The sequence below is a fragment of the Lepidochelys kempii genome, chromosome 11 (genome assembly GCF_965140285.1).
Source record: "Lepidochelys kempii isolate rLepKem1 chromosome 11, rLepKem1.hap1, whole genome shotgun sequence".
Classification (NCBI taxonomy): Eukaryota; Metazoa; Chordata; order Testudines; family Cheloniidae; genus Lepidochelys; species Lepidochelys kempii.
Window position 1 is genome coordinate 4,115,670 of NC_136390.1, and position 21,659 is coordinate 4,137,328.

Genomic DNA, 21,659 nt, shown 5'->3' on the forward strand with positions numbered 1-21,659 from the left:
GTAGAAATGAAAGCATGGGGCTTGTCACCTGAAACGATGCACTTGAGAGAAATCTGAGAGGGGTCAAAGGGAAAGCTAGCCCAGTAACTATGACAGAGTGTTTTCCTGTCACCCATTCAGCACTCTGTTTTTTTGTTGTTGTTCATAGAATCATAGAATATCAGGGTAGGAAGGGACCTCAGGAGGTCATCTAGTCCAACCCCCTGCTCAAAGCAGGACCAATCCCCAATTTTTGCCCCAGATCCCTAAATGGCCCCCTCAAGGATTGAACTCACAGCCCTGGGTTTAGCAGGCCAATGCTCAAACCACTGTTTTTTTGTAGCGTGGGAAATCTTCCCGCCTATGCCTGTGGAACGTTTTTGGCCTGTCCTCGTTCCATCCAGCTCCCTGGACACCCCAGAATACATTGCTGGTGCTCTTTTTGAATATTCTCCAGGCACTGTATTCCCTTGCTGAAGCACTATAGGATAGCAGCCCAGAATGCAGTGTGACAAATACCATCAAGCAGTGTGGAAGATGCAGACACGCACAAGTGGTCATGTTAGGGGTGGACCGCTGCTACATGGGTACATCTAAATAGCATTTGCTTTAACCCAGTCAGGTGAGGGTGTCATGAACAGGTTAATGAAATGTGGCACCATGTATAGCGGACAAGGAAAAGAAAATGCATAGTTTAGAGTATATAGCTAGGGCCTATCTGTACTTCCTAGTCATGATGCATATTAGGTGATAACATTCTCCCGCCCCGGGACATCTGCATTATTGATTCCAGGGAGGCTGCAGAAGCAGATGGAGAAATGGTAGCAACCCCTCCCAAGTGTAGTGTCAACTGTGTGTTCTGAGATTTTAATCTTTGAAACAAAGGAAAAGCAGAGCTACAAAAGGCAGATTTCTAGGCATGGGTGAACCCTCCAAATTGTCAACCTCCCAGCTGGCTGGAAAACTGTGACTATTATAAATTTAATTCATAGTAATCTTGGAAAATTATAACTTTTTTTTTTGGTTTAGCTTTTTTGGCAACCAAGAAAGGTAACTCAGTGAAAACGCTGGCCAGAAATCCAGCAGAGCTTGAAATGCTTCAAATGAGGAGGGGGAAAGAAGGGGCGTGGGGTAATTGCTTAACAACGGCTCTTGGAAAAATACCATAGTCATATTTTCATTACTCGGGAGAGGAAGGAAACAAGAAAGAAAATAAGTGGCAGGATTGTCGTTAGAAAATAATTGTGATGAATGTTAGAGATGTGGGGCGTGGAGGTTTCTGGGAAATAGCTAAAGGGCCCGCACCCAGCCTGTGTTAGTAGGGACTGAAAGGAGTTAGTATCTGACAGTTGCTCCATATCCCATTTGGAATGAGTTGGTAGGTCTCAATCTAGTTCCAAGTGGGCATGTGTCCACATCACAGAAGCCAGCATTAAGGTTGGTGCTAACTGGACCCGTGATGACAGTCTCAGCAGACCGGCCAGGATCTGAATGGGCCATGAGGACTAACTAATGGGCCACCGTTCTTTCTCTTTGTTGGTAAACGTAGGTGGACATTCCATGCCCACTGCCAATGTTGTACTTGAGAGACAAGATGGGTGAGGTAATATTTTTTATTGGACCAACGTCTGTTGGTAAAAGAAACGAGCTTTTGAAATTACACAAGGCTCTTCTTCAGGACGTGAAGCTCTGTGTAGCTCAAAACCCTTGTCTCTTTCACCAACAGACGTTGGTCCAATAAAAGATATTACCACACCCACATTGTCTTGCTAATATCTTGGGACCAACACGGTGAAGGCATTCTGTACTTGTACAAAGGACTTTTCCCTTTCGGGCTTTCAAGCCATGTCATTCACCATGGCAACATTCATTTCTAATCACAAAGTGCTCTACAAATAATTAAGCCTCACAGCTGCTTTTTGAGGTGGGGAAACATTATTCCCACTTTAGAGACAGGGAAACTGAGGGTCACAAAGTGGATCCATGACACAGGCTGGAACAGAACCCTGCTTTCCTGATTTCCACTCATGTGCTTTAACCACTAGACAGCACTCCTCCTCTTTTACACTTACTAAAGGAAGGATTAAGAGATGCTATGAAGCAGCACTTAGATCCTATAGAAAACTCTAAGGGAAAGTGATTAAATAGAGCAATAGATAAGAAAGAAAGGAAATAAGCATATTTGCTTGCAGGACAAAATTGTAACCTAACTTAATGTTTCTCCTAATGGACATTTTTATTTTAAAAAGTCAAATCCACTGTCACGCTGTTGCAGAATATTTCAAAGCAGATTGACCACTGGTTACCATGGACCCACAGTATTTAGGAACCGGTGCTACACAGCCAGGCAGGTGGCTATCAAAGGAAGCATAAATTAACTAGCAAAACCTGGCCCCAGAATTATGCTGACATCTCTGAGAACTTCAGCAGCCATGCTAAAAAATTGACTGGCTCGATTTCAAGCACGGTTGCTCTTCTGCAGTCACATACCGCAATGGACATGTCTCCTACTCAGTGCAACCTCCTTATTCATGCCTCTCCTCAGTGCACACAGAAACCCACGCACCTTTCTTCTGTAGGGAGATCTCTATTCTCAGTGACCTGAAGTACTGCTCCGATACGCTCCGGAGAGTGGAGGCCGGCGGTGGGGTTGACACTTCAAAGTTGTGCCCAGCCAGGTCTTTGACATGACCAATGGGAATGCTCTCCGCACCCCACTCACACAAAGCCAGTCCACCCCAACCATGCTACAAGCAACAAGGAAGTAAAGCAGGCAAAGCCATGTCAGCTGATACGCCACGATAACCCAAGATGGCAGAGGAAGGATCCATGTTTGTTAAATGGTAAATGACCAAATCAGTAAGGGAAGAGAAATTATTTTCAAACTTCTCAGGGGTTATGAAATGACATTGCACAACAGTCTGGCATATGGGATGGTATATGAAATTCATGGCCAGAATCAGCAAATGGACATAAAAAGGAGCCATCACTTAGAGAGAGAGCTGGATGCTTATTAGTGAGACAAGGGAGACTCAGTACGGTGCAGGTGTATTCCCTGGATTCAGGAGATCAGCACTCTTCTTCTCTCTTGACTCCTAATGTGCCCTCTCTTGCTTACATTACTACGACACATCTCAGAATCTGTAAAAATGTATAGGAATGGTAAGGAAAACCCAGAAGGTGCCAAGATCCTTTAAGGAAGCTTGCTTATCCAGAAGCTGCTCTCTGATTCCATCTACTGTAACTATCCGGCGTATTTCTGGTGCACCCATCGCCATGGTATCTAGAAGCTGCAAAGGCACCATGCTTTGTAACAGTTGGCACGACAAACCCTCTGTATTTCATTGCTCCACAAGGTAAATAATTGCATAACACCTATAGAATGCAGCAGGCTGGGGCATCTGTTCAAGTTTCCCAGAGACAGCTTGAATTTATACTCCTTTTATTTATACTCTTTGCTGGATGTTGATGATGTTTCTCTTTGTTTTTATTAAACGCAGGTGTTTTCTACACTTCAGCTGGGAGCACTTTCACTTTGCAGCCAACTCCAGCCTTGCGTTTGTGTCTTGGTCACCTTTTGAATGTGATACTGAGAGAGCAACCGATCTTTTTTTTTTTTCTTTTTGCTGCCTCAGCAGATGCTTGCACCCCCACCTTTTCACCATTAAACTTCAGGAGAGAGACAGTCCGTGCCTCTGGCTGGGGCCAAAGAGGCATTGTTTGAATCTAAAACGAACCGCAGTGAGAAGCTGGCCTGCAGGGAGGGAGGGAGAGGGAGAAGAGAGAGAATATTAAAAAAAAAAAATTTAAATTCCCTGAGCACACTGTTTGAGGCACTCCGAGCACTTTCGAAGACGTTCGTTAGTTAAGCCTCACGGCTCCCTATGATGTAGGTCAGTTTCGTTAGCCCTGTTTTGCCGATAAGGAAACTGATACCCGGAGCAGTGAGATGACATGGCCAAAGTTGTACAGCGAGTTCTGGGAAGAGCAGGTAACCCGTGGTCTTGTTCTCCACCACGTGACTCCCACTCGGGTCTGATGGGGTGTTGCCTCATGTCCTACCAAGAGAGAATTGGCTCCTGCTTCTCAGTCCCATGCACTAAGCAAAGGAAAGAAAATCTCTATAGCCCTTTAATTATGAAATAACTGTCTGTCAATCCAAGAAACTTGGGCCAAGTTCTCTGGTCACCAATCAACTTAGATTGTGGAATGTTGCCCCTTAGCGGTTTCTGCCCATGGAATTTAAGCACCCTTGTTAGACTTAAATTTGGGCAAGATTTTCAAGTGACTAGTGATTTTGGATGCCTCTGTTTTTTGGGGTGCCCCATTAGAGACTGCTTACATGGGCCTGATTTTCAGAGGCTGGGTACTTGGCATTTTCTGAAAATCATTCCTTTTTACTAAAACCGAGGCACCCATAACTGCCAGGCACTTGAAAATCTGAGCCAAAGATCTTACATAATACAAAACTCAGGCAGCGTAGCGCCTCCAACGACTAATGCCTTGAGCTGGTGTGGTTTAAAATTAATACTCCCAAGAATCATGTTAGGAACCAAAACACTGATGCTGTCTTCACTTAAAGCACTGAGTATTTAGGTTTTTTAGTGAGAGAGAAAACTTCTTGCAAAGAGATCATTTCATTCATCATTGCCCAAACTGTGTGTGAAAGGATGTCCCTGGAGGTAAACATCCAATGTATCCACTATGCCACCTAGTCCTCACAACCGCTATAACACTCACCACTCTAAGAATGCTCTGCCATTGTGTTTTGTGTATTGGTATATAGCTGGTTTTAAAGTTGCTCCGTGCACAGAACTGCAGTGGTTTCTTACATTATTGTTATGATTACAAATCAGAATGCTGTTTAAAGGGACACTGTCGAGAGAAAAATAACGTATTTGGAAAGAAAAAAAAAAGAATGTTTTACACAAGATACAAAAAATACCTTACAGTCAATTGGAAAATAACTTGGAAATCAAAATCCCCTTTTGTTGCCTGTTTATTTTTTGCACTTCTCTCTGACTTCACTTGTTATTGGTCAGTTTTCTGTCTCTGGTTCTTGTGCCCTAGCATCATGCTCTTGAACCCTGTGAAGAGATGCTCAGATTCCAACATAGCTGTTGTCACTGGCTTTTCTTTAATTGCATGAGAACATGTCTTTTCATGTTTATAAAACTGTATTCTCCTTCACAAAGCCTACATTTTGGGCTGAAACTAATTTGACAGTGTTCCCTGAGGAAAAAAAAAAACAAAACATCCATATTTGTGAGTCACCTCTGAACTTGCTGGATATTCCAAGTGGCACCAAAATACACTGATGAGGCCAGACTAAAGCATACGCTCCATCTCTTTTATCACATCCTTGAAAGCCAGGGCTTTTACACATTACAGAGAGGATTATAATGAAGTGTAACATAGCTGAAAAGTAAAGAACAGTAACCATTTTCCAAAGAGATCTTTTGTAGCAAAGAGCCATGTATAAAATGTGCAGTGTATAGAATTAAAGTATATTAGAAGAGGCTAACAGAAACATGGATGCTTTCTGTTCACTCCCCAAATAAGAAACAGGTTTATATAAATTTCAAATATTCTCCTGCTACCCCCTTGCAATGTACAGGAATGGAGAGATATGATCTTTGCTAGTCACAGGTTCTCTTATGCTGCTAACTGGCTGGTTTCTTTTTTTCCATTCTTTTAAAGTGAAATGGTTTCTTTCTGGCTGGTGAAAGATGCCCGACTGACAGCCTTGGAGAGGAGTTCAGACTCCATTCACTGGCAACTCTGTCAAGACTACAGACAAGGGGACTGTTTAATACCCACTCTTGCACTGTAGCATACAGGACAGAGGCTGCTCTTATCATTTTGAAGAGTCCTCAGTCGAGAGGCTACAGACAGGATCAGCTTATGGCTAAAAGTTTAAGGCCTATTGGCTTAAGACTTCAGACTGCCTCTTGCCATGGTCTTGTGGTTAGAGGACACAGCTGAGAATAAGGAGAGTGTGCTAGGTCTTGGAGGGGGGGCACAGCATACAACTTGCAGCCCAGTAGGAAGGAATGTAGGGTATCTTTAAGACAGCTTTGCTCTCGCCCCTGATCCCCCAGTGTAACTTAGCTCTAGGGAACTGTCTAAATTAGGGCAGCCTCCCCAGCCTCTCCACAGTACTGTTGGGAACCTCCACCCTCATACACACCACCCACTCTCAGTCCGGCTCCGGCCCCCTGTGGCCAGGCTTGCGGAAGCGTCCTCTGAAGGCAAGCCTTACACCTGTCTTCCACAGTGCTCGCATCAAGGGAGTCCTCCCATGAGTGGAACTGGGGCTTTATTCATCACACTGGCCATTTTTATACATTGTGCAGGGGCTGGAGTGGGGTGAAATCTCACTCCTGTATTGTATGGCTGTTTCTGCCCATGTCTTGCTGTCTACAAGCCATTTAACTTCTCTATGCCTCGGTTTCCCTGGCTTTAACCATGAGGGGGGAGGAATGATCAACCACCTTAATCACTCCTGCAAAGTACTTGAAGATCTTCAGGTGCCAAGTGCTATATAATCACACAGCATTGCTGTTATGACATGCAAAACACCCCTTAAAATCAATGGGAGAGTATCATGAAAATCAACGGCAGAATATTTGCAGTGTTGGTGTAGACTCGTTGGTCCTAGGACATTACAGAGACAAGGTGGATGAGCTGACCAGAAGGAGAGCTCTGTGTAGCTAAAAAAGCTTGTCCCTTTCACCAGCAGAAGTTGGTCCAATAAAAGAAATTACCTCCCCCACCTTTCAGAGTAACAGCCATGTTAGTCTGTATTCGCAAAAAGAAAAGGAGTACTTGTGGCACCTTAGAGACTAACCAATTTATTTGAGCATAAGCTTTCGTGAGCTACAGCTCACTTCATCGGCTCCCCCACCTTGTCCATCTAAAAGCAGGATATGACTAATATTCCATAAAAACTATCAGTGTCCAATGTAGAATTTATATTTAAATATGTCGTCTTAACCCTATCTATCTATCTATCAGCTACCAAAGGGACAGCCACTTGGAAATAACTAAGTGTGATCTAAACAGATAGTTTACAAGAAAACCTATGAAAACCCTCCTTGTAGAAAAACAATCATCAACATTGTAAACTTTGGCATCATTGTTCAGAAAAAAAAAAGGGAATCTCACATTTAGTACAAAATCCATGTATATGGTGAAAACATGAGCAATGCATTAAAACAATGAACCCCAGAGATGACTAAGGCAGGCTTAAGGCTAGGCAATGTTGGCAGAAAAAGAGTTAACCTTTTTAAGCAGCAGACCCAATGTCTTATCATAGATAAGGGTGCATTCTAGTGGCAAAATCCATGCAATGCAGGCAGTCACATTCTTCGTGAGCTGAGAAGCAACCTAAGAAATATGGAACTAGGAGGGGCAAGGGGGGGCTCTGATATTTAATTTAAATCTCATGAAGAAATGGTCGATCCCTTTCTATTTCTTCCTTTGCCTGAAGGCAGCATCACTTAGTTGACTTAGAGAACACACAGCCAAGCCCCCCAAACCTGCTTTTTGTTGCCACTGTTGCTCAAGGTGTACTGTGTCTGCTAACAGCGGTTCTGGAGTGTCAGGGGATCGGGTGACGTATTTATTAGTGGAGATTTAGTGCTACAAAAGTTAATCTTTACAAATAATTAATAAGCATGAAGGACTTTGTTGTATGCTAGTGTGAAGGGATGTGGCCTGACCATTTGTGTTTAGGAATGCTGTGTCCCTACCAGAAGTCTGGCTCTTTTCAATGAGGGGGTGGGCCGGGGAATTTATGGGGTAGAACAGGATTGAGATAAAATATACAAATTGTGCTTCGCGTGGCAAAATTCCCCTTGCTTTCTGGCATCCTGCAAGGCACAGCTCACTTTTCCAGAGAGGAATCTAACACAGTTCTTGCAGTTGGCCTATCCCTGCCTTATGTCATGCTCATCCTTCAGTTTTATTAACTCTGTGTGTTTTCCGTGCAAGGAACTTGTGTCAGCGGCACAGGTGTGCATGCAAAGGAGAACGTATTTTTATCAGGCGTACAGCTGTGTACTGCACCAATGCAGAGTTAGGAATGTTCTCTGCTCATTCTGTAGCTACAGTCCTGAATAAGTGACTGCGTTAACACGTGGTACATACATGTCATACTTACAACTGATGGGTTCCTATGCACATTATCTCCCTCATTTAGGGCCTAATCCGGGGGGGAGGGGGGTGTTCATGACGTCTGAGTGCTAAGTACTATGCCTGATAGCCAATGTTTGCAGGATTGGGCCCTGCGTGATTTAAAAAGTCATTAGAACTTCAGTGGGAAATCAAAACGACAGAGCACTCTGCGATATCTCACAGACAGACATGCCAAACCCGCGAAAAAAACACAGAAATTGGGCTTGGTTTTGGCTTAATTGGCTTGTGAGTTGCTTGTTGGCTAGTTTTTGTAGCTTGTTTGGCTTGTAGCTTGTTGCTTCTTTTTTGTGATCGGCTCCCAGCAAGGGGGGAGGCAAGTGGGGATAAGGTGGGGGAAGAGAGTCAGGGGTGCACAGCGGACCCACCACAGTCCCAGGCTGCATGCCGGGGGGATCTAGTCACATAGAGCGTTGGGGTTCTTGTTCTGAAATGGGATTAGCTAGATTTTTGGCTCATTGTGAAAGTCGGGGTGCTTATTTACCACATGAAAGTTGGCAACTGTGCTCACAGAGCTTCCCAGACAAATCCTCTCTGTGTCTCTCTCTCAAGCCTAGCCAGGGCTGCCCTCCTAACTGTCCAGTGTTATTGGGAAAATCGGAGCAATTTGTTTTCAAGACCCTCCCTTCTTCCCCACCCCCCAATCATATATTATCCTTGATCGTTGCCCGGGGTTTGAAACCTAGAAGTCAAAAGCTGCAGCTCCCACCCCCACTCACTCTGAGTGTGCACTGACATTGCTGCAGTTCTGGCACCCCTCCAAGCTGAGGTGTCATTGGGATCTCAAATTGCAGCTAAGGGCTGGCAGGCAGCCAGGGCAGTCTATTTAAAAGACAAGCCTGCTCGGCAGTATTCAGTCTCTTTAGAAACTTCTCCGGGGGGAAAGTGTGGAGAGATCTACAAAGTGGAATTTTTTTCCTCCTTTCCCCCCCCCTTCAATTTTCTTTTTCTTTTTTTAACTCTTCTCCTGCAGCCTTTGCACACACACACACACAAATCCAAACTTTTGCAGAAAACTTTTCTTGACAGCGCTGGAAGAGGAGGGGGGAGGCAAAGCGACCCAATCAAAACACAATGTGCTTTCAACCAGCCTCTCCAGCCGCCTAGCACTCCCTGCTCTGCTGGGTTTCCTGATTCTTTGCAGCCCTCCTGCCAGGAGCCCCTTCCGCAAATAACTTTGCTCCCCACTTGCCCTCCTCGCCAAGCGTTGGAAACCTGCTGGGGGCAGGGCGGGGGTGGGATATTTGCTGCCGGTTTAGGGAGCCTTCACAACCCAGCTCTTTGCTGGCTTGTGATTTATTTAACACCCCCCCTCCCACCCCCTCAACCTGTTGCAGCCAGGCTGTGCACGCTGGTTATTTTGAGGCCAAAATCATCATCACCACCATCATCATCATCATTCCCGGGACTTTTTTTGGAATTTAGAGGGGGGGGATTTTTTTTTCCCCCTCTCCCACCCCTCCCCCTCTTTAAAAGCCAGCTTTGCATCCTCGCTCCGGCCTGGAAGATGCTCCTGCCCCTCTGCCTGCTGCTGGGCACGTGCCTCGGCTGCTCCCGGGGCCTGGGCTCCTTCGTGCACTGCGAGCCGTGCGACGAGAAAGCCCTGTCCATGTGCCCGCCCAGCCCGGCGGGCTGCGAGCTCGTGAAGGAGCCGGGCTGCGGCTGCTGCCTGACCTGCGCCCTGGCCGAGGGGCAGCCCTGCGGGGTGTACACCGAGCGCTGCGCCCAGGGGCTGCGCTGCCTGCCCCGCCAGGGCGAGGAGAAGCCGCTGCACGCCCTGCTCCACGGCCGGGGCCTCTGCCGCAACGAGAAGAGCTACCGGGAGCAAGCCAAGCTGGGTGAGTGGCTGCGGCGGGCCCCCCCCCCCCCCAGTCCTGCTGCAGCCCCTGCGGGGGGGCATTGCACCGTAGGGCATTGCACCTTCCCCCCCCCCGGGTCACCCCCGCCCCCCATGGCATTGCACCTTCCCCCCCCCCGGGTCACCCCCGCCCCCCATGGCATTGCACCTTCCCCCCCCGGCTCACCCCCGCCCCCCATGGCATTGCACCTTCCCCCCCCGGCTCACCCCCGCCCCCCATGGCATTGCACCTTTCCCCCTTTGCTTGCCCCCCGGCTCACCCCCCTATGGCATTGCACCTTTCCCCCTTTGCTTGCCCCCCGGCTCACCCCCCTATGGCATTGCACCTCCCCCCCCGGCTCACCCCCCACCCCCCATGGCATTGCACCTTTCCCCCTTTGCTTGCCCCCCGGCTCACCCCCCTATGGCATTGCACCTCCCCCCCCGGCTCACCCCCGCCCCCCATGGCATTGCACCTTTCCCCCTTTGCTTGCCCCCCGGCTCACCCCCGCCCCATGGCATTGCACCTTTCCCCCTTTGCTTCCCCCCCGGTTCACCCCCCCATGGCATTGCACCTTCCACCCCGGCTCACCCCCGCCCCATAGCATTGCACCTTTCCCCCTTTGCTTGCCCCCCGGCTCACCCCCGCCCCCCATGGCATTGCACCTTTCCCCCTTTGCTTGCCCCCCGCTCACCCCCCTATGGCATTGCACCTCCCCCCCTGGCTCACCCCCACCCCCCATGGCATTGCACCTTTCCCCCTTTGCTTGCCCCCCGGCTCACCCCCCTATGGCATTGCACCTCCCCCCCCGGCTCACCCCCGCCCCCCATGGCATTGCACCTTTCCCCCTTTGCTTGCCCCCCGGCTCACCCCCTATGGCATTGCACCTTCCCCTCCCCGGCTCACCCCCGCCCCCCATGGCATTGCACCTTTCCCCCTTTGCTTGCCCCCCGGCTCACCCCCCTATGGCATTGCACCTCCCCCCCCGGCTCACCCCCACCCCCCATGGCATTGCACCTTTCCCCCTTTGCTTGCCCCCCGGCTCACCCCCCTATGGCATTGCACCTCCCCCCCCGGCTCACCCCCACCCCCCATGGCATTGCACCTTTCCCCCTTTGCTTGCCCCCCGGCTCACCCCCGCCCCATGGCATTGCACCTTTCCCCCTTTGCTTCCCCCCCGGTTCACCCCCCCATGGCATTGCACCTTCCACCCCGGCTCACCCCCGCCCCATGGCATTGCACCTTTCCCCCTTTGCTTGCCCCCCGGCTCACCCCCGCCCCCCATGGCATTGCACCTTTCCCCCTTTGCTTGCCCCCCGGCTCACCCCCGCCCCCCATGGCATTGCACCTTTCCCCCTTTGCTTGCCCCCCGGCTCACCCCCGCCCCCCATGGCATTGCAGCTTTCCCCCTTTGCTTGCCCCCCGGCTCACCCCCGCCCCCCATGGCATTGCACCTTTCCCCCTTTGCTTGCCCCCTGGCTCACCCCCGCCCCCCATGGCATTGCACCTTTCCCCCTTTGCTTGCCCCCCGGCTCACCCCCGCCCCATGGCATTGCACCTTTCCCCCTTTGCTTCCTGCCCTGGCTCACCCCCACCCCCCATGGCATTGCACCTTTCCCTCGTTGCTTCCTCTCCACCCCCCCGGCTCCAGCCGGGCTCACCTCCCCACCCCTTAGGACATTGCACCTTTCCCACTGCTCCCGCCGCACTCACGCTCCCTCCTCCTGCAGCCCTTGCTGTATCCCCCCACCCCCTTATGGCATTGCATCTTCCCCCCCTTGACTCCCCCTGCTCCAGCCGCACTCACACCCCCTCCTGTGCTCCCCTGCTGCAGCCTCTGCCGTGTCTCTCCCCCCATGGCATTACACCTTTCCCCCTGGCCTCCCCCCAGCTCCAGCCGGGCTCACACCCCTCCTGCTGCAGCCTCTGCCGTGTCGTCCCCCCTCCCCCATGGCATTGCACCTTTCCCCCTTCGCTTCCCCCTTCTGCTCCAGCCAGGCTCAGTCCCCCCCCTTAGGGCATTGCATCTTTCCCCCTGCCCCAGCCGGGCTCACACCCCCTCCTGTGCTCCCCTGCTGTGTCCCGTCCCCCTTTAGGACATTGCACCTTTCCCACTGCTCTCGCCGCACTCACGCTCCCTCCTCCTGCAGCCCTTGCTGTATCCCCCCACCCCCTTATGGCATTGCATCTTCCCCCCCTTGACTCCCCCTGCTCCAGCCGCACTCACACCCCCTCCTGTGCTCCCCTGCTGCAGCCTCTGCTGTGTCCCGCCCCCCCATAGCATGACACCTTTCCCCCGGCCTCCCCCCCAGCTCCAGCCGGGCTCACACCCCTCCTGCTGCAGCCTCTGCCGTGTCCCCCACTCCCCCATGGCATTGCACCTTTCCCCCTACTCTCCCACCCCCCGCTCCAGCTGCGCTCACACACACCCTTCTCCGTGCTCCCCTGCTGTAGGGCGTCGCCTCCCCAGCCCCCTGCAACATCTCCCCTTCCTCCCCCCCACGAGGGATCCTCCCTTATCCCCTCTCTGTTCCTCTCCTCCTGCTCATCTTGCTGCACCCTCTTCCCCTCCTATTGTACCCCCTACCCAGCTTGTCTTCTCCCCCAGGGAATCCTGCCGTCGGCCCCTCTCCCCTGACCTTCCACCTCAACCCATCCCCTGAAAGCTGCTGGTTCCCTGGCCCCTCCGTCCATCCTCCCCGAGCCCTCCGCTCCTGCGCCCTTCTCCCCTTTTCGTATCTACCTACCTCCCTAACCCCTCTCCCTTGGCTTGGCAGCTAACTTGCGCTTTGGAAGTGAAGCAATACAAGCCAGAGCCTTCCATGCCAAATCCCCACCCATCCAACCCTTCAGTTCAGCCCCCAACGCCCCCGCAACACATACCCCTCCGCCCCCGCCACTTCAAGACCAGCTTTTCCAGCTTGGCTACTGGAGGTCTTTGCTGGGCAAGGAGCGGGAGCAGGTGCATCGGGGAAAGGAAAACCCAGATGCAAAATGAATGCAAAAAAAAAAATTAAAAGAAAGCCAAGGTGGTTTCGCCTTTGTACACTGCAGTTTGCAAAGACAAAAAGGGAGCTACATTTCCTTTCATTATCTCCAACTTTGGGATCCTCTTTAGAGTGACCACCTGGCCCTTAGTTCATTGATTTCTCCCTTAGGGTGACAACCCATCCCTTGTTTTAAGATGTATTGAAATGTATCAAAACTGATCATGAGAACCGTTTTAAAGGTGACACTGGAGCTTATGATAATTACACTGTATATCTGAGGGCAGTCGCAATGTACACCTGATAGAAAAAATACATGATATGCTAAGGGGAACGCTATTTCCCTAAAATGTCCCTTTACATAAAGCATTGTCCCTTACTGTTCGTAGGGTTTTCCCTTATTTCCATTATCCCTGTCTAAGATCCAGTAGGATCCTGTTGTTCTGTTTGTCCCGTTTGTTCACCTTCAACCACCAAAGGGAAGGGGAGGGTGGGAGGAGACCCTTATAAAAACCCCAAACTTCGTATGCAAAAGAAAAAAAAAATCCTTTTTTTTTTTTTTTTTGCCAAGCCGCTCTTGCATCCGTGCATCGGCGATTTGCTCCTTATCCCTTCTAACGCCCAATAAATCTTGCCACTTTTATTATTTTTCTCCCCTTCTGCTGCTGCAAGCGTGTGCTGCTTTTTATTTGTCTTCCTTCATAGCAAAGCCAAATATATGTATTGGCAAAAAAAAAAAAACAGTCAGGCTCTCTTTGGAGCAGTTTAAAGGCACAGGCCACTTTCTGGATCATGCAGAAATGTGGATTGGGTCTGTTAAAGTGGAAGATGGTAAAAGAAGAGCTGATTTCCTGTCTTGGAACCCAATAAACTGAGTAATAATCCGGTAACACTGAAACCACGTGAAATGTCCCCGTGCGCCACGCATGTCACCCATAGCATTATTTACTCTGTGTGTGTGTACGCCCAGCGCAAGAGGCAGGTGGTGTGGTCAGGGCAACAAGTAATGTGGCTAAAATGCAACAGACAACGCGCTGAGCTCGGCTCCCTACCTGCAGTTCAGTGTAACAACAGTGCCCCTTGCAGACAGATGGCACCAGCCACACTTCAGCTTTCCACTTATTTCTCAGAGAGGCTGATTATTCTCTTTCTCTCTCCACCCTTCCCAAGGAATCCAGTCCTATAGCAGGTGCATAGATATGAAGAAGCACTTGGCCAGGCTTCCTTTAATCGGCTTGGTTTTTCGTCCTGTAAGGCACTTTCTGGCTCAGTCAGGAATCCAGCGGATGAATGGGGTGAGAGAGGTTGGGTTGAGGAGTTGTTTTACTGGTCCCCTACTGGCCTTCCACTCAAATCTTGCAGGTGGGCCCATCGGGAGCTCTGTTGGTTTCTCAGATTAAGTGAACAATTCTGAACGTCTGAACTGAAATTTAGAATAAAACAACCTTCTTGAGCCAAGAAATGTCTGGATTGTATTGGAAGGGAGCAGCAGAGTTAGCTTTAGACTTGTGAGGTTGTAAAAATCAGGAATTTCTGAGGACAAGGAGAAACAAAACAAAACAAAAAACTCCTCGTGGCTTTTGAGTGGTAGAGGGTGAGAACAGCGAAGTATATTTTCATAGGCATGTTACTAAGCAACTGGGGAGGAAAGAAAATGAAGTTTGACTTGAACTTGCTGGCCTCTGCCAGCTTGGCCAGAAATCCAGGGACAATATGTCAGGGAAGCTGGCCTGGGTTACAGTCTCTGGATGTCCAAACTTGGCCCTGAGCTGAGAACTGCTGCGAAAGAATCAACCGTGTATAACTAAGTGACAGTCGAGAGGGATGGATTCAGCTGCATATTTATTTATTCATGTTCTTGCAGCAGGTCTGTTTAAATCCACTTCTCAGAAATATTTTTTTCCTCCTCGTTGTTATGGTGGATAGACAGCTAATGCGGTGCAGATTGTAGCATAGGACTGGAAGGCAAGGGACCTGGAGTTCTAATGCCAGGTCAGCTATAGACCCGCTGTTTTACTAGGGGGGTAGGTTCACTGGCTCTCTCTGTGCCTCAGTTTCTCCAACTGTAAATTGGGAATACTGATATTGAGAAATTAATCTACCTATGTACAGGCTACATTCATTAATGTTTATAGAGAACTCTTAAGTGTCTTGAATGAAAACCGCCACGAATTGCAAAGGAATATTATGGTGTTCGTTATTAATATTACTAGTGCTTAGATACCCGTGTGATGAGTACCCGGTAAAAATACTCTGTTATCAGCGGGATCGTGTCCTTACCTTCAAAGCTGTAACTTACCCCAGTGAAATTTACAGGACTGTAAAAACACAAGCAGCATCATTTGTGTAGCTCGGTTTTTAAAATGTGCCTGCTCTTTCCGTTTTTCTTTCACGGTTTGCCACATCACACCACCGCCTGTTGACCTCAGAGACAGAGAGGTCGGAGACAAGAACCAGAGTGGAGTTTACTGGCCAAATACAAGTCTACTGACTTGAAAAAGTTCATGGAAAAACAAATGTGGCCAAAAATTTCTCTCTCTCATTCCTTCTTTCTTTCAAGAAAGAAAAAATAATCTCTGGCAAGTTTCCTTATGAAACTCTGAGCCAATGATAACTGTAGCTGCGAGGGAGAAATTCAGAGCTAGCTTTAAGAAAATGCTTATTGCTGTGTCAGCTTAAACAAGACAGGAGAAGCAGTGGGTGTACCTAAATTCCCTGCAGCTAGTACCAGGTTTAATTCTTTATCATTCCCTTGACAGATTTTCCTCTCCCTCTTCCATGCTCTCAGTTTAAGTGTGCTTTACCATGCGGCTGGGTTTAACAGACACACAACAGCTGTAAATGAGTGACTGGGATATAAGATGGGCAGGTGTGCCTCTATAGACTGGAGAGCTGGGGTGAACTGGGGTTAGATCTAAGGGTCAGGGTTAGGGCAAGGGTCATGGGAGCAGGGAACTATGTACACACTACAGTTACGAACATGTGCTGTCCAGGGGAAAACCGGCATAGTGATCTGTGCTGAGTGGTGAGTTCTTTGTGTGAAGCTGAGACCATTAAAACCCTTGAGATCTGAAAGCTAAAGCTAGTAGCAACAGGCTCTCGGAGCAGAAACAGGAAAAACTCCATTTTTCTTTTTGAGCTAAAGTTTAAAAAAATGGTGAAATCCATCAGGTGCAAGCAAGAAAGTTGGTTTTTGTGGTATGGATCAAACAGGAAGGGCTGGGGGCCTCTTGACGGGCAGATTCTGCCACAGCTTTGTTTTTAGAGCAGGAACAAGTTTGAGGAGTTGATCCAAAATAAATGTCTGCCTAATCCCACCAGTGAAAAGATGCGTGGCTGTGTGTGTATTATATAGGGCCAAATTCTGATCTGTCTTGCACCACCGTTAATCTGGTATAACTCCACTGACGGCAATGGAGTTACTCCAGATTTATGCGACTGTAACTGAGAGCAGAATCTGACCCTATAAAAGTGAGCCTAAGCAAGTTTGAGGGAATCTAGAGGAAAGTCAAGGGCCCTGGTCATGCAAAGACTTAAGCACACGCAGACTTTAACCACATGCGTAGTCTTACTGTCATGTCAATCACGTGAATAAAGTCAGTTATATGCTTTAAGTGTTTGTAGGATCAAGGCACAAGAAAACATACATGGGGACCGGAAGAAGGGGGAATAGACACTGTTGTAGGTTCTTTGCTGACTTAGGATAGGCTCCCTTCTGAACCTTTCCTAAGTATATTGTAGATTTAGTTTAGCTATAGATATACATCCCCTGTCTGCACTGATAAAGAGAAAAGAAGCCCCAAGATGGCCTAATCTGCTCCATGGAAGCCAGGCATCTGTCTCACAATACTCAGCATTCTGGTTTCTCCTTATGAATGTTTTGCCTGACGGCAGCGACAGGGTGTATTTGTGGGGCTTCCCATTTTCCTCGAGGGTCTCTGTCAGGGGCAGAAGAGCAGGTGAAGAGGCCCATTCTGGGGCGGCAGTTCCTATGTTCTTAAGTAGGATTTCCAAGGCTCCCTGTTCTGTTAAGGAGTAAAGAGGAAGAAAGGAGTCACAAGAGCCTGACGGTCGTTTCTGCTTTTGCTGAGCAGGACAACTGGTGAGCTGCAGTGCCTCGTTGCCTGAGGGTACCAACCTGCACAGCACAGCCGATAAAAATGCCAGATTCGGCCCTCGCTTACCAAACACCTTACACCCCTGTTGAAGTCAACAGGCAGCTACAGAGGTGTAAAGGAAGCCAGAATTCACCCAGAATGCTCACATACGTATGTGTCTACCTATATCTTATTAGATTATTACATACGTAAAATGTGTGTTGACATGCCCCCACGTATGTATAGCTACTCAGATATGTATGGGACTATATAATATACTGTAATATACACTCACTCATATATGCAATAAGAGGTAAATAGAGAAGCACTGTGTGCATTACTATTAACATTTAATACGTGTACTTAGAGTAGCCCCCGGAAGCCCCTGTTGAGTTGGGGCCCTGTTGTGCTAGACGCCAGGTGCTGTGCAAATGCATAGGAAGAAGCACTCCCAGCCCAAAGTGCTTCCAGTCTAGTTCAAGGCAAGACACAAGGGAGGGCAACGAGCAACAGAAGGGCAGGGGGAGAGGGGCTAAAGGCGGCAACAGCAGCAAAGACCTTGTGGTGATGTCCTCAAGCTGTGTGCACAACTGGATGGAGCTGAAATCATGTCAGATTTTTTCCTTAGCTAAATAAATAGCACTGATCCCCTGTTGGCCTCTCTCGCTAGCCGCTGCGAGGTTGGAGGTCTGACAGGAAGGGGGTAGGCCGAGGAGAGGGATTCGTGGAAATGAGTGCAGGTGTCTCTCCGGGGAAGTTGTTCCGCCCAGAAGGGGTGGCAGGCAGAAAACATGGAGACAGCTGTGGTGAGGGAATCTCGACCTCAGTCGGGGAGCTGAGGGGGCCGGGTGCTGCAGCAAGAGACAAGTGTGGGGAAGGAAGGGAAGGGAAGGCTGTCGGGCTAGGAAGTGAAGCCACGGAGCTTGAACTCAGCATGGGGAAGCCAGCTGAGGGATTTCACGACTGGAGCAGATGCATTTGTGTACGGGCCAGAGGGCAGCAATGGGGGTGCTGAGGAGGAGGATGTCAGCATCGCGGCAGGAAATGCTGAGGGCCGGGATGGGGCTTTTAGCCGTGAGAACAGGGAGCTTAGAGATGCTGAGGAGGAAGAAGCGAAGGTGGCCCGGAGGAACCAATTATACATTTGCCAGCCAGAATAATCTGTGGCTGGATACGCAGTAATAATCTGCAAGGGAACGTAATGCAGGTAAAAGATGTCACCGAGAGACTGAAATTGTCTCTTTAGCCTCGGGTCAGGTCCTGTGCGGGCAGCAACAAAGCAGGCATCCGCTGCCCCCTCAGCTACGGAGACCATGTCTAGCTAGGAGACGGGGAGGGTCTAATCCCAGGCCTCTGAGCTCGAGTGCCAGCAAGGGGGGGCAGCTGATGTCAATACCGGTCCTTTGAGACCACCAAGCTCATTGAACATTGGCCAGGAGATGGAAAGGATTTTCAGTCTCTCTCATCATGGCCTTCCTTCCCTCCAGCGACATGGAGGTGAAGTGCACCGAGGCTTGGAACCATCCGGGGCCGTAGACCTTCAGCAGGCATCAGTGGCCAGGGCAAATCTCAGCCAATGTTACTTTTTAGGTGGCTCTTCAATGCTAGTGATCTAAGGGGGCGCTGGTGTTTATTTCAGTTCAGCCGCTTGTAATTTGTTCCTGCAGGTGCAGGATAATATGCTCGCTGAAATCCAGGGCCCTCTAGAGTTCTGCATGGTCAAATTCACCTGTAGAGAGACTGATCTTTCAGAAAATGTCTCTGAGTTCGTTGTTGCTTTATGTTTTCATCAGTGCCTGCTACAGACTAGTTCCGCCGGTTATGCAGTCACCAGCTTCCTGCTGAGACAGCTCTACAGACTCAAGCTGAAGCAAATAGTGAACTTTGAACCTCAGCTGCACGTATTGCAAGAATCTGGCCGTCAGGTGACAGATGCTGCCCGTGACGGGTTAAGTTCACTGCTTGGCCTCCAAAATTTGCATAGGTAGAATTTGCAGGCCTACCTGTTTGTTCGTGCAAATCCCTGCTCTGTGCACACAGACACAGAGGTCGGCAATTTATTAAATTGAGCCTGGGTGTGTTCCTGAAAGATCTGCCCAAGGAATTAGTCTGAGAAAGTTCTCTGGGCTGTGTTATGCAGCAGGTCAGTTCTGGTCTTCGAATTAGGGGCTCTGGAACAATTTGTATAGCGCAGGTGCAGAGAGCCATTGAACCAAACTGTAAATCCTGTATATAATGGAAACTGCTTCAAGCCGGGGGGGGGGGCGGGAGCTCCCCTAGTTCCAGCACCTATGCTTGGAATCTATGAATCTATATGCAAACAGGCACAGCCATAACATTTTTAAAGGTAGGGGCCCTCTTGGAAAATAGAGCCCTTTAATGGCTGGATGCCAGTAGATAACGTTCAAAACTTAATTCCCTTCCTTTGGTGCCCCCTCTAGGTGACTCCTGGGGAAGTCAGTGGGAATTCCACATGCAGAGGGCTTAAAGGATCAACCCTATTTGCAAACAATACTCTAATAGTGATACTTAGCTTTTCCCTAACACTTTTGTGCTTCCAAGGATTTCAACTGGCCGTTCAAACATTAATTAAGGCTTACAACACCCGGTGAGGGGTGAAACTTCTATCCCAAGAGAACTGTGCACTGTGTGATTGCTTTAGCTTTGCTGATGGGGATGACCAGTCTGGGTGGTGTTTAAGGTGGAGAAGGCCAGTCTGATAGGTATTTAATGCAGTAATTGCTGAGCTAGTATCCTAGATTGAGCTTACAGGGCACTTTTTGGTCAAATTTGGTCCAAAAAATTAATTTTATAAAACCAGCACAAATGTTTCCTTTTGTTTTTTATCATTTGTTTGTTTAATTCAAGTGGAATCTGTTTTTTTTTTTTAAACAATCCTTCTGCTCACTCTTAATAACCCAAACACCAGGGCCTTGCCTTGCCTTAGGACATGAGAACCAGACAGTGAAACTGAAAATGTCTAGAAGCAAAAGTGAAACTGACTAGTTGGTTTTCTTGTTTACTTTTTGCATTTTGTGGGGCTTAAAAAATGAATCTTAGTGAAAAAAATTTTGTTTTACATTTTCTAAAAATGGTTTTAACAAATTTAGGTGTTGCTGGTAAAATCTGTTGTTGTCGTATGATTTTCAATCTCCTTTAGAGACAGTGCACATGGATAAGCTCTTTGTACACAATTGTGTAGCACAGATGCAATCATACAAACTGGTTCGTGGCCTCTAAGGTCATAGAAAGAGGCACAGTTTGAACATAAAACACTTTGTTAATTCCAAGAATTTATGCAGATTTTTCTGGAGGAGCAGTATAGAAAAAAAAATGTCCTTTCCAATCATTCTGTTGGATAATTTTATGACCAATGAGGGCCTGGTAATAATATATTTCCGTTCTCAGGCTTCAGGGTATAAGATGCTCTCCTCTGGACACCAAGAAAGAGTTCTGTTTCTTACTATACAGCCTGGTACAGACAGCTAAGTGCATTGTGGATTGTTGGGGTGCTGGGGTTTAGGGGGGACAGGGGTTGCATTGCTGCAAAGTATCAGACATGAGTCGCTACTGGAGGCAGGCAGCTGACCTGATGGACCAAAAATTTCAGCTAGTATTACTTCTCCTTTGTTCTAATTGGCCAAACAATGTGTCTTGTTACACAGCGGTAGCCTAGTGAGACATTTTCCTACCTGGTGTAACAGATGACTGCGTGTGCTTAAGGCAAATTATGGCCCTTTCTGCGTGGGTTCACTAGCCAGGAGCCCATAGCAGTACTTTATGGATTGGCCAGTGCCCGGCATAGTAAGGGGAATGCATTTTGCCACAGCATGGGAGCCACTCGCAATCTTTGATCTCCCAGGGAAGTCTCCATCCCTGGCAGTTTTTAATCAAGGTTGGCTGTTTTTCTAGAAGACCTGCTCTAGTTCAAACAGGAGGTATTTTGGGGAAGTCCTATGGCCTGTGCTATGCAGGAGGTCAGACTAGATGGTCACAGTGGTCCCATCTGGTTTTAGACTCTATCTCTGTATTCATCCTCACAACACCCCTGGAAGGGAGGCCCGTGCTGTTGTCACGGGGGAACGGAAGGATGGAGAGGGTAAGTGACATGCCAAGGTCACACAGGGAGTCTTTGTCAGAGGAAGGGATTGAATCCATGTCTCTTACATTTTGGGGGGTTGTAGCACAGAGAGGGAAAGTGCTAGGAAGGTTTGGGGGTGCAGGTTCAAATCCAGCTTGGGAAGCAGGGGTTTCAGTCTGCCATGCAGGAAGGGGGGAAGCATCAAGCTGGGAGAGGAATTGCCTAGTTTGGCAGCCAGGAGCATAGTGAGTAGTGAAAGGATTAAATTGGCTGATCGATTTCCTGCTGATGAGATCTATTAGAGAGTAGAATAGTTTCTCAAAGGAAGTGGCAGAAAACCGATTGCTTGCAACGTTTAATGCTGAGCCGCACACTGTGTTGTAGGAAACAATCTCACGCTAGTGCAGAGACAGGATCAGATGGTCCAACAGATCTTTTCCACCCGACTCCAGGGACATCCTTAAGAATCAGGCTGGAGTCA

General features: G+C 48.7%; 1 protein-coding gene across 1 annotated transcript in view; it reads left to right on the plus strand.

The window, feature by feature from the left end:
* Window positions 1–9,049: 9,049 nt before the first annotated feature.
* IGFBP5 (insulin like growth factor binding protein 5) overlaps window positions 9,050–21,659 on the plus strand; it is a 33,273-nt gene continuing 20,663 nt past the window's right edge. Inside the window, exon 1 of the mRNA XM_073304994.2 lies at window positions 9,050–10,013. Coding sequence (XP_073161095.1) covers window positions 9,683–10,013 — 331 coding nt within the window. The 5' untranslated portion in view covers window positions 9,050–9,682. The remainder of the gene's footprint in view (window positions 10,014–21,659) is intronic.